This window comes from Poecile atricapillus, chromosome Z (assembly GCF_030490865.1).
Source record: "Poecile atricapillus isolate bPoeAtr1 chromosome Z, bPoeAtr1.hap1, whole genome shotgun sequence".
Taxonomy (NCBI): Eukaryota; Metazoa; Chordata; class Aves; order Passeriformes; family Paridae; genus Poecile; species Poecile atricapillus.
Genome location: NC_081289.1, coordinates 112,844,999 through 112,857,808, shown reverse-complemented (window position 1 = coordinate 112,857,808; position 12,810 = coordinate 112,844,999). Strand labels below are relative to the sequence as shown.

Sequence of the window (12,810 nt, the reverse complement as noted above, 5' to 3'; positions counted from 1 at the left end):
TGCTTGCATAATAAAATCTATTAGTTGTAATTTTCTCTTTCTTTGATTTTTGTTTAAACTTGCTTTTTCTTTGTTCTTTTTTTCTTTCTTTCTTTTTTTTTTTTTTTAATTTTTATTCATTTTGTTTTAAATTGATGCTATATATTCTTCAGTGTCTTTCTCTACCTTCATTTCTGGAACTGTGGGCTAAAAGCCAATTACACTGGTGTTGTGGTTCCTGGATTCCACTGTTGCTATCAGCTTGTTCATTCATCATGAACTTCTTTTGGAGTTTGGATATACCAATAACATTTATGTAATAATGTCAAATGACTATTGCCTGGCAGTGTTTCTGTGATTCTTAAGGTGTTCAAGTGGATGTTTAACATTGTTTATCATCATGGGTTTTTTGTCTGTTTTTGGTTATTTATCATTTTTTTGGTAGCCTTTCCAAGTGGCTTTGTAGGTAATTTTCTTTATATTTTGCTTCTTTAATTTACATCTCCTCTTTGCATCAGGTTATAAATGTGTATATTCTAGAGTGATTATTTATGCCTGAGAGACATTTCTTTTTAAAACATGGGAAGCTGATTCAATTTGATTGAAAAAGTAGGGTTGAACTTAATTTTCCATTCTCAAATACATCTCCTATATGTTGCAAACATATGTATATGTTGTTACTGTTATACCATTCAGATGCTATAAAAACATATCATTTATCTGTACTTTTTTTTATAGTGTGTGCTTTTCTTTTTGGGGCTGCCTCTTCTCTTAGTCTATTTCCTCCTATGAGCTTAGTTCAAGTTGCCCTAGGTCCCTGCCCATCACATTTCAAGTTTCTCCATTCCTCTCAGCTCTGCACTTGCAGATAGGTTTATGTCTGAAATAGTTTGTTGGAAATTCTGTGGCTGGAGGGACCCACACTTGAATCAGAAAATTGGATAAATTTCACTGTATCTCCTCTCCCCAGATTTGTGGAAGTATATTTTTATTTTTAATAATTAAGTTTTATTAAATGCAGAAAAACAGTAAGTTGGGAAGTGGTAGAAAGAAAACAATCTTGGAATTGGATGAATCTGCTGTGCCTTCGTTGAAATGTATTAGCAAATGCTCTCTTATGCCTGTTTCAGATATACTAGAGGCTATAGAATACTTTACCCAAAATGCCAATAAACAGGCTTCATAATCCTGTCGTCAGTTTCTATGAAATGAAGGCATTCTGTAGTATAAGAATTTGAGGAGCTGATCAGCATCAGCTGAGGTGTATCTTAATAAGATGAGCTAATAAGATGAGCTTCACTAGGATGATCAAAAGAAAACCTTCTCTCATTTTAAACTCAGCCAAGTTACCTGTGTTGACAATCACAGTTCTGATTGAGTCATAGAAGTTGAATATCCTAGGAGGATCTTCTGAAAATGGATTGCTACTCTTCTTTTTAGTCAACGATTTTAAAATAAAATTGTCTTGCTCAGCTTTTGATGAAATCATTTTGTCATAGTAACATAAATAATAAACCAAAATTACTTCAGTTATAAAACTGATGAATTACACTGATGTTGAGAGTTATTTCATTTAACCAAAGAATTTAAGATGTAGGAAAGGTAGGAACTTGGCAGCCAGGACAGTTTTGAATTACCCTCTCTTGCTGGGAAACAAAATTTCAGGTTTTGAATAAAGAGGTGTACTGGTGTTTCTGCATGCAGAGAATGTCAATAAGTTTTAAAAAAATAATAAAAAAAATATATATTTGACCATAGTGAAGCCTAGCACTTATGTTCTTATTTCAAGAACATTTCTGTTAGACTGGGTCAGGAAAGAATTTTGATTGATTCTGTGGAAGCTGCTTTGTATTACTAATGATGGCTTTATAAGAATAGTTACTTTGCTAAAGATATACCAAAACAGTATGTACATTTAAGAACATTTTTTGGTTTACTGTATTAATTCATATTTTCTGTTCTAAGTAGCATGTTTTTTAATATCCCAGCACGTATACTGTTGAACCAGTAACACAGAATGAAGATAATTCCGATCTAAAGGAGCTTAGTCTAAACCATGCTGATTTTTCCATCTTATGTGCACTATTAAAAAAAATAACAGTACAGTATTTTTTGCTTATGTCTTCTAGACTCTAACCAGAGAGTTACACCACAGCATACAAGAGCAGAGAACAAAAGTTAAACTGGCAAAAAAAAATGGAAGAAATGAAAGCATGCAAAAAGGGTCTTTCCCAAGAGAGTCTTCAGTTGGCAGCATCTATCCTTAATGTTTAAACAACTAATCTTTACGAAATAGTACAAGAAGGAGATGATGAGGTAAGTTATTTTAAGGACTTCAGTAAAAAAGGCGTAGATGAGAAGATTCTGACTATATCCCTCCTTGAGGAAAAGGATTTGCAGGTAAAGATTGAAATTTCATTGTGCAAGACACAGCACAGAAATCAAGAAGGATTTAATCTGAATGAAAAGTTAGGTTAGAGGCTCATAAGGTGGCAAGACTTATGGCACATATAAATATAAACATACTACTTTGAACATGTTTATGTAGAGATATTATTCAGTATTTTCCTTTCTTGTGAAACTATTTGGCAGGATTATACATTTTAAATAGACTTCTTCATTGAAGAAAACAAAATTAGGATGTGTCTTTCTGTGCCAGATTGATTTTGTTGATACTTCCTTTCTGAATTGTTGCTATACAACAAATTGTGATACCTATTAAAGGTATTTCTGGTAGACAGATGGTTTCTGGGTGAATTCATTGCCTTTTTTGTTGATTCTATCATACATTTTTCTATGAAATATTTGATAGTGTTTCATCAAATCAGTCTATTAAATAGATGCAGTGATAGCATATCTTATCCAGATTTATTTAGTCCTGATCAAATAATAAATGAAGAAGCCTGTACAGTTACTTTAGCAAGTGTCTAGCAGCTGGCCATTATTGTAGCAATACTCTGGTGATGACTTAGATTTAACCTTGTTGGAGCTTTATATTAAAGAGGTCACAAAAAGGGAGTCTTCCCGTTGGTTAAACAACAGTGTATAGTATGTGTATGCACTGATAGGGGATTACACTCATGAATACAAATAAAATGGGCTGATCCCTGCTCTGTTTACTAACATTTGTACAATCCTATAAAGTGATTCAATTTGACAGAGTTGTTCCATGCTTATCTCATTCTCAGAGTAATTTCTACATCCTGTATCATTTTGTTTTAGTCACTGTGAATATATGTGTAAAACACATAAACATAGTTAACTCTAAATATAAAACAAACTTATTAGACAGGAGATGAATTTACACTACACATACACTACATATTCCATCTATCAGTGCATAGACTCAGGCACCTTTATGTTGAACTCATACAATTTAGACATAGATCACACAAACACCAGCGTATTCATATGAAAAGAACATGCTATGCACATTTCTAGAGGCATGCACAGACACAGGTAGGCTTAAAAATTTAATAGAGAACTGATACTTGGTGAGTATGTTTCAGATAACTAATTTTGCAAATGTGATTCTGACTTGCACATGCTGTATACTTAATGTACACTCAGTTACACAATCCCTTTATTGCTCCTGATGTTTTTCTATTTTTAGGAAACAGAAAAGACAGAAATGGAATTGGAAAAAGATAAAGAATGTCTGTGGCATATACAGAAACTTATTGAAGCACAGGTGCTCAATTTATATCATCCCACAATGAATTATAACTCTCTGAGCTGATTAGCTAAATTATTTTAGATTGTAATTGATACATTGTATTTTTAATTATGGTGCTGTTGGTCTAAAGCTATACTGTGCTGAGCAATGTGAAAACCTTGTTTTGTAGCATTTCCTTTGTATTTCTCTTAAAATCAGAGTTACTGTATAGAACTGAAGAGGTGTTAATCAAGGATTTCTGATAGTTAACAGCTAACTTAAGGCAACATAACCAGTAAAACAATGCTGGAGAAAACCAGCGCAAATCTTGGCAAATGTGTTAATTGAATTATTGAAACACTGTATAATGCTTGCTAGAGCGAAAATGATCTGTTCTCTCATACCTCTTAGGAAAAAGAGACCTTTTTTTATGTGTCTTTAAAGTTACTAGTTGTTATGGACACCTGAGGAGTTCATGGGTTTCTGTGACCTTTTACTGTGGACCTGTTTCCAGTCAATTCATGTTTTCCTCATAGCCAGACAGCTGTTTATTATCGTGTCTTCTCGCATTCTCTACAATATTTTCTACTGAGACCTCGAGCAGCTTGTTAGTGGGAAGTAAATATTGATTTGGCATCCTGTCAATGCAGAAAGAATGAAAAAATTTCCACCAGAGGCCCCTCAAACATTTTCCTATCGACATTTTCTGGGCAGAGAGGAAAGCTGCATAGAGGATGACAAGTCTGAGACTAGCAGAAATCCCTGAGGGGTCCATTGAGACTGCTGCTGTGACCTGTGTGATACTTTTTCTTCTCTTTCAAGTCTTTTTTTTTTAATACACAGAGAGTCTGCTGGGATGCTCCCCTCTTGTAAGTGATCAAGGGCAGTTTATTGGCAGGTGAGAGCCCAGCTTTTCTAGCCATAGTCAGCTTTTGTTTGGACATCACTGACAACATACACTGACTCTTAAAACTTTTCTGTTATATTTTTAGTTGTCTCTTTTATTTAAACGATGGGCAGCTGATATCTGGACAGAAATAAAACTTGATTTTTAAATACAGTGTTTCTAATGCATATTCACTAGCATGGGTTCATTGGTGATGTAGTTAATATTCAGTTAATGTGAATGATTGAAAATATTTTGAATGTCATTTTAAAGGAAAATTCACATCAGATTTATGTATTTTACCATCAACAACCTTTGTATTGAGATTGTATCCTCTGACCAGATTTTTAAGAAATAACAGTTTTTCTCTCTTCCATTTTCAAAACTTACTACCATGAAGACTGCTTAATTGCTGCAGCAGAGGAGATAGAAATAGCAGTGCTTTCACTGGCGTTGTCAGAAAAACTAGCATTTTAATTAAACCTCATAATGCTACATGAAACTCAGCATTAAAAGCACAATTATTTATATTCACTCAATTGCCTTAATTTTAAGAGTTTTTTAAAAAATGTATAAATTTCAAGATTCTGTTCATATTATGAACTCCAAAATATGAACCAGATTAATGGAATATACTGAACACTTCTCGTTCTATTTTTCTTTTATTTGGTAAATCGCTAAAAAACTAAGCAGAATTTTAACCAGGGAAAGGACAGTGAAGGAATTGTTGAATGAAACTAGGTATATTAAGATTGCAAATGTTATATAAGGATAGAAGAGCTCATTGCTCTTAGCCATATACATTTGTGTACAAGTTAATGGTGATTTTCTGTGATTTTTGCTCCATCTTGTGGGGCTCCTCAGAAGAAACACTGAGGGTAGAAGTAATTTTTGGCAAGCAGACAATTTTTAGAATTGCAAGAGGATTATAGTACTTTTGGGGAGCAGCCAGCTCTGCTTTTCATTTCTGTCCATGCTAAGGCACATAGATGGAAAGAATTAAGATTTCTTCATCTGTATTTGAGAGCAGCTCATGGAACAGCTCTGTGTTATTGCTTTACTCATATCTTGCAGAGTTTGGTTGTGGTTTCTTTTAGTAAGCTTTGGTAATATTTCTGATCAGCAAACTAAAGCCCACAGTGAAATGTAAGCTTTCTGCAGGGTTTTGCTCACAACTGACTGCCTGCTTCGAGTTACATGTTGGCAAACTGTGTTATCCATTTGCATCTTGAACAAAGATGCAGGATTGCCCTTTTCTGTTATTCTGAGTAAACGTTCAGTGGAAAATTGCATCAGATCACTTAATATTGCAGTTTGATATAGTGTCTTTTTGTGCCATTGAGCCAGGACTTTGGAACGTAATTGCCCAGCAGTATTGATTTAATTGCCTGGGTTTATTTGTGGACTCCTAATTATTGACTGGAGGTAAATTTAATGGAGAAACCTTTATGAACACTGGGAAACTGCTGCTTTTGCTGTTATACATAATGAACTGCATCATATCCCTTTAGATCATTCTTCAAGCTAATTTTATTCTACTGTGACAGTACGATAACATTTAAAATGTCATAGACATTTTATTTTTATTACTGACATACGCCATTTTACTGCTGCACTAGAATTTTGGGGGGGACTGAGCGAAGCACTAGTTGCTTTTTACTGTCGTTTTATAGATTCCCCTAAAGTATAATGATAAAGGATACCACAACTCTGTTTTCACTTCATCTGTACCTTTATTTTGCATACTCTTATGACTTGGAAAAGTCTCATATCTGTCAGCTTTACAAGAATATTAATATTTTAGTGATATATTGAATGTAATGAATATTCTCGCATTCCTGAAACTCACAGAGTTTGTGTCAGAGTTTGTGTCCTTGTTTTATCAATTACTATGTCAAGAAACTAGACCACTACTGAGAGGCTTATGATTTGGAAGAGACATCTCTGCATAGCGATGTTATTATGTAAACAAGAATCATATAATAGGAAAGTATAGTCATATTATAAACTCAGCAGAGCTGACAAAAATCACTTTTTGTCTAAATCTACATCTTGAATGGCCAAGAAGTGGGTTTTTTTCTGTTGTCTCTGTATTTATACTGTATTTATTCTAACATTCATGTAACATTCTGTAACATTCATGTTCTTACTATAGAATAAAAGAATAAAAATAAATCATCTCAATAACTGGCACTGGGATAAAAGGAAAAGGTTCTCTGACCTGTGAAAGACTGCTATGTGGAGAGTTTTCACATGATATCTGCTACCTGCACAGGTGTAGGGGCATCAGACTAATTACACACTACTGTTTGGGCTTGGGACAAGTCCCACATTATAGATGTTTGAGCTTTTAGTGCTTTATATTATTTAGGGGAGAATAAGTATGATTATCTCAACATGTATGTGTGTTTACATCTTGCAAGGCAAGTGATGAGGCTTTTACTCACTTTATCCCTCACATCTGAGTGTGTATATCTTATAAATTGAGCCTGGCTCTTTATAGTAATACTCTCTTCTTATAATCATAAACACTCTCCCGAAAAGCTCACACAAAACAGCAATCTTTTCTGTCTTTTTCACATCATAGGAAACTTATGGCTAAGCCAAGACAATGACTTTTTCTCATGTAACTTATACATGATTTCTTAAACTACCCTTGTCTTTCATTTACTGTGACTTGTTGTAAGGAACACCATCTGAGAAAAATCTATTAATAATTTTGTGTGCAAGTACAGCATGGTAGTCCAATCCAGATTACTGCCTGAAGTCTCCCAGAATTACTTTTTAATGAAATGCAAATCATCTGCCTAAGTTTTCCAAGCACTGAAGCAGATGACAGCATTGATTTAGCATGTCCCTGTGAGATCTACAGCAGCACTTGGCTTTCCTCCCTCATGCACTCCGTGGGATATGACATCTCACACTAAGAAAGCTGCCTAGTAAAATCTTCTCTCGTGTGACTTCAGTATGGATCTAAAAGCCATATTCCAATAGTGAAAACCTCTAGAAAGGCTCCTTTCCCTCTATTCTATGGGCACTCTTTTTGTAACACATCTCTAGAATAGGGTTTAGAACAGTATATTCACTAATCATCAGTTAGGATTTTTCTCAACTCCTTTTTAGGATTTTCACTGGCTTCTAAATGCATATTTCTGTTGCTGTCACCTGGGAATGGACATTAATGACCATAGCTGTTTCCTTCTAAATTTCTTGGCTTGTAACTTGACTGCTTTGCTTTCATTAAATTCTACAGTCTGAGTGTGTCTTTGAACTGCTCACACCCAGAAATGTGTATTCACCCACACACAAACATCTGGGCACAATCACCACTGCCACCATCACCAGGTGTTTCAAGTACCTGCACCTTAAAAGTAGTACCAGCACTGTCTGAGCCACATTCTGGGTACCATTAGCACTGATACCAGGTCCTGATTTTCTTCTCATTATAAGAGGTTAGTCCTGTGCACTGACAATCCATTATGGTATAAATCTATGTTTTATCTCATGCACACAAAAAAAACTACATTATATCACTCATCCTGAACTGAAAACAAGGACAAAATTGGCTTGGTCACTCAAGATAAAAATACAGATAGGCACATAGTATTTATATAATGATGTATATGGAGCCACCATGAAGCAAAATAAGAACAAAGAATAAGATAAAAACCAAAAATAAAATGAAGCATTTATCTTCCTTTTTTCTTTGTTAATTTTTACTTTTATTTTTTAGTGAAATTAGGATGTTTTAGGTATTGGTCTTAGTGCCTAGTTTTATTTCATACTATTTTTTGTGGTGCAGTTAATTCAATCTAAGGCAGCTCTGCAGTGTGTTTGAATAGTTTCTTGTTGGGAAAATGTATACTGATGATCCACATGGGGAGGTGTGAAATAGTTGTAACCACTAATTTACCTAAATACTTTTATTTTTATGTGAACACATTTTAGAGTTGGTGAAGCAGAAGCTGGAGTAATGCTACACTCTGCAAATGGAGATGCTGTGTCTCATTAGAAAAGAAACATTGGCTTGCATTCATTATAAGACTTTTCACTGGCAGATCGGTGTATATTTATGCACTTGTGCTGACAGAGATTCAGACATGTCGTTTAAGGTCAATAAATTTTTTTTTTACAGAAGAGATCTCAAAAAGAAGCTAACCTAGAGTCAGAATAAATAGGTGAGAGAAGGAGAATTAACTGTCACTATTTCTGACTCTTTAGGATCACATTACCTTACGTACACTAAGATATCTGTCTGATAAGTTATGTAAGAAATATGCCTTTCATTCATACAGCTTCCTACTGTCAAAGAAGAAATTTGTAATTCTGGGAAGTCAAATAAAGGAATAAAATTCTTTTAATCCAGATGTAGTTTGCACATTCAGATGTTGTGAAATCATACAGATCAATTAAATGCTACTTCTGTTAAAGCCTACAATACTGTACTGATTTAGCATTGCCGCAATTAATGTTAAGTGGGTTGTGGCACAGGTATTGGTAAAAAAATATGAAAGAAGTATCATTCTGCATTAAAATATCTAATTATCAGTGGGCAAAACAAGCTTTCACTCCTTAGGTGTGCACTTGGCACCCACTGAACTTCCAGAGCCTTCCCCAAGCATATGGCACCTTTTGAAGCTGGGATGAATGCTTTAGAGTAGAGATGACTTCAGTGGTTGTGAAGTTCTGGGGAGAAATGTAAAGGGAAGTTTCAGGATAGTTGCAGAGCCATCATTAAAAGCATATCTGATAAGCTTCTATTAAAAATTAAGACTATAGAGATCATCCATTTCTGGGTGTGTGTATGGAAAGAGAACCAGAGAGAAACATGCAGCAATGTCTTTGAAACCAACAAATGTTGAAAGAATGACATAATGTTCCACTTTCAAATGCTCTTGATTTAAATGAATCACTTAAATGGCAAGAGTTCTTGAAAGATCACTTTGCTATGACATGGAAGCCACAGAGAGTAGTGAGCAGCAAGTAAAATGTAGTTAGAATGATATAAGCCAGAGACATCAATAAGAAGCCATTTATCTCAGGCACAGCATTAAGGAGGTGAAATGTAACAGAAATGGATGTAGTCAAGCTAGGCAAGAAGAATTAGAGACTTTGAGGTAATGATACAGTGTTCTTATAAAAAACATACCTAGAAAAAGAGGAATTTGAGTGAACAGGATACTGGAGTCAGTGTTTTTAAAGTGCAGTAGCAACAGAAAGTCCCAGAATTTCAGATAAGATTATGTCTTATATTATAGAATAGATTTGTGCTCAGTGAATTTGAGCCCTCTATTCCCCAAAAAGTCATCACAATAGCACACAGGAGAAAGCTGACAGGTGTAGAGATCTTCTAGAAATTTCTTACCACAAATGTACATTAATTATGACAGATGGAGACATATCTGGCCAGCAAGAACCAGCCCTTGAAAACCCCCTTTCCTGCAAGGGAAAACGGAAAAAGGAAATAATACATATTGTTGTCCTTTTTCTCTAACTACGAAGTGACTGTTGAGAAGCATGTAGGATTGCCATTGTATCTCTTCACAATACATGCCTTCTATTAACAAGATTTTCCTTTTGTAGATTTTTTTATGACTTGTTAGCAATTATAAATATCAGTATATAGATTTATGTCTGTATATCAGTCCAAATGTTACATTTTGCATTTAATGTGCTTTTATGTCTGGGGTTTTTATTTGTTTCTGTTATATTTTTTGTTACACATCAATGTCAGAAACAAGCACTAGTCTGTCTGGTGAAAAGAGCATACCATTTTCTCTTTCAGATGGAATAGAGGAGTGAAAAAATGAAACTAGAACAGCAATACTGAAGTGTGGAACTAGACAAGAGCTCTAGATTGAAAAGTGTTGCTTTGAACTAAAGTTGTGAAACACAGAAAATTATGATTGGCCAGAAGCTTGTTCCACCAGATTATATTTTATCTTATTTATTTCTGGTGGCTTTATAATGTAAAATTATCTCTCCTTCTGAATGTGCTGTTAGTTTTGGTGTTCTACTGACCCCTCAATCACCACTGATCTCACCATGCAATAAGCTGACAGAGTTCTGTGAAGCTGATAGAGACTTTTCAACTGTCCTGTTCTCTGGCACAGCACTGGCCACTTTGGATGAAGCTGCCAGGACCACTGTTCTGTACCACCTCTAAAAATACTTCCCAATAGTGCACAGATATACCAAGACTTTGAAAGAAAACCTCTGTAAGCATTAAAGTAATGACACTGATAAATATACCAAATCTACTTTGAAAACATTGATTGTGCAAATGCATCTTTTATATCAGAGAAGTTAAAAGAAGTTTTATTTTTTCTCTGTAGATATGTCAATACAATTTTTTGGTATCATGTTTTAGAAAAGCAGACATTTGTGTCACATTCCAGTTAATGCAGTATAACGGAGGTTTGATATTTTCCTTTGCTTTGGGAAGTTTCTTTGTGGTTTTGTTTGTTTTGTTTTGGGGTTTTGTTGTTCATTTTTTGGAGGGCTTTTTTGTTGTTTTGTTGTTGTTGTTTAATTATTTACAAGGTTTTGTGTGTGAGTCTAAGGCAATTTGTGACAGCATTGAGAATTATACTGGTAGTTCTGTCTCTTCCTCCTGAGAGTAGTGAACTTACACTCATACACTACCATTTCTGCATGCCCTAGAGGTGACTGTAACCTTTTATTGATCAGCTGATTGAAGATAAATGACAGAGATGCTGGTGCTGCAGTTTACATCATTAACATGGTCAGTAAAGCATGAATTGTTCAATAAGGAGTTTATCTTTTTTCATTTTACACTGCTCTTTTATCATTTTTATGATAGAGAGCAAATTTTCAGACACTAACCAGGCAGATGAACTTTAAAGATCAGATATGTGTGTGTGGTAGTTGTCAGAAGTAAGTGAAATCTGATAGTTTAAAGATATTTAATAAATGTATTTCACATGAAGAAAATAAAGTTCAATGATCATTTTTCTTACTCTGTTTCTTTTTCAGTTTCCTTTTGCCTCATACTTAATGGATGATATACTGGAAAAATTAAATGAGAAGTAAAAATTGGTAGAAGAGTACAGTTCCCTCATGAAGCACATTGTATGATATTGCTAAAATTTATATTTGCAAAGTGTGACTACAGTGTGTGCATTTTCCTCATGTCTTTCCTCTTCTCATAAAGAACTGTCAATATGCATGTTCAATACATACACAGAAACCATGAACTAATTAATTGTTGAACAAGAGGAATTAATTAAATTCCTATTAGAAAGCAATGTGGTATTTGATTCCTGAAAAGAAAAAATGCTCCAAATCAATGCAAAGCTCAAAATTATTTTCCTTTCAATGCAATGCCAGTGAACACATGTGCAGGTTTTGTAAAGAGATGTCTTTGTTATGACTAATACACATCTGTACAATTTTGAAAGAACAAAAAGCAGTCAAGTAACACCTGATTGTACTAATCAGAACAGTAGAAGTAGGATCTATAAAGGAAAAATATCACTGGGCTTTTAAATTCCTAATTTCTTTAGCTTCTTTGTAAAGTCCAACTTTATGATATATGCTACATAAAAAGAAATGGCTTTTTTAGAAAAAATGAATGATTGTAGAAGAAAAATATTCTGTGTGGAGTAATACAGGAAAAGCTGTATTTCTTCTGAGCATACTGGAACATAATGTGTGCAATGTATTTAGAAGTTCAGTAAAATTAAGTTTTGTCTATTATGTTTTTTTTTCACTAGTAGATCCAGTTCTTTCTCAGCTAATAAGTAGCTGCAAGCTCTCACTTGCCATGGGAAAGTAGTGTAGAGTTTTAGTTAGTTATTTCCACAAAGCTTTCTCTGGCAGTACTAGCAAGTAATTGCTGCTTCTTCACATTTTTGATCTTAGAATTTGAATTCCTCTGGACCAACCCACTGACAAAAGAAAACAAGACAAAATTTTCTAAGTTCATGTGTTAATAATGTTTAGGTCTTACATATGTCTCATTTATGGATATCTTTTACAAAAAGCTCTTTTACAACAGATATCATTATCCATATTGGGTAGGGAATCAAAGATCTATTTGGACTAAGTTCACTCCAATAAAGCATGAAACAGAGGTTTTCTGCATGTGAGACCAGTGATTTTCCTAGGATGTAATAATGTATATTCTAATTTATGGAGTTCTCTATTTGATGTTTCTGACAAAAGGAAGACATCTCTAAACTTCTGCTCAGTTGCACCTGGTGAAAACAGGGGCTTGAGAGAATTTTTATTGGAATTAGAGAAAACCATGCAAACATATTCCACTTGC

General features: G+C 34.3%; 1 protein-coding gene across 1 annotated transcript in view; it reads left to right on the top strand.

Moving 5' to 3' along the window:
• The window catches only part of CNTLN (centlein), a 192,699-nt gene extending 181,081 nt beyond the window's left edge, over window positions 1-11,618 (top strand). The window contains 4 exon segments of the mRNA XM_058825890.1: window positions 2,086-2,168; window positions 2,170-2,295; window positions 3,593-3,670; window positions 11,517-11,618. Of these exon segments, the coding sequence (XP_058681873.1) occupies window positions 2,086-2,168; window positions 2,170-2,295; window positions 3,593-3,670; window positions 11,517-11,618 (389 nt within the window).
• The last annotated feature ends 1,192 nt before the right edge of the window (window positions 11,619-12,810 follow it).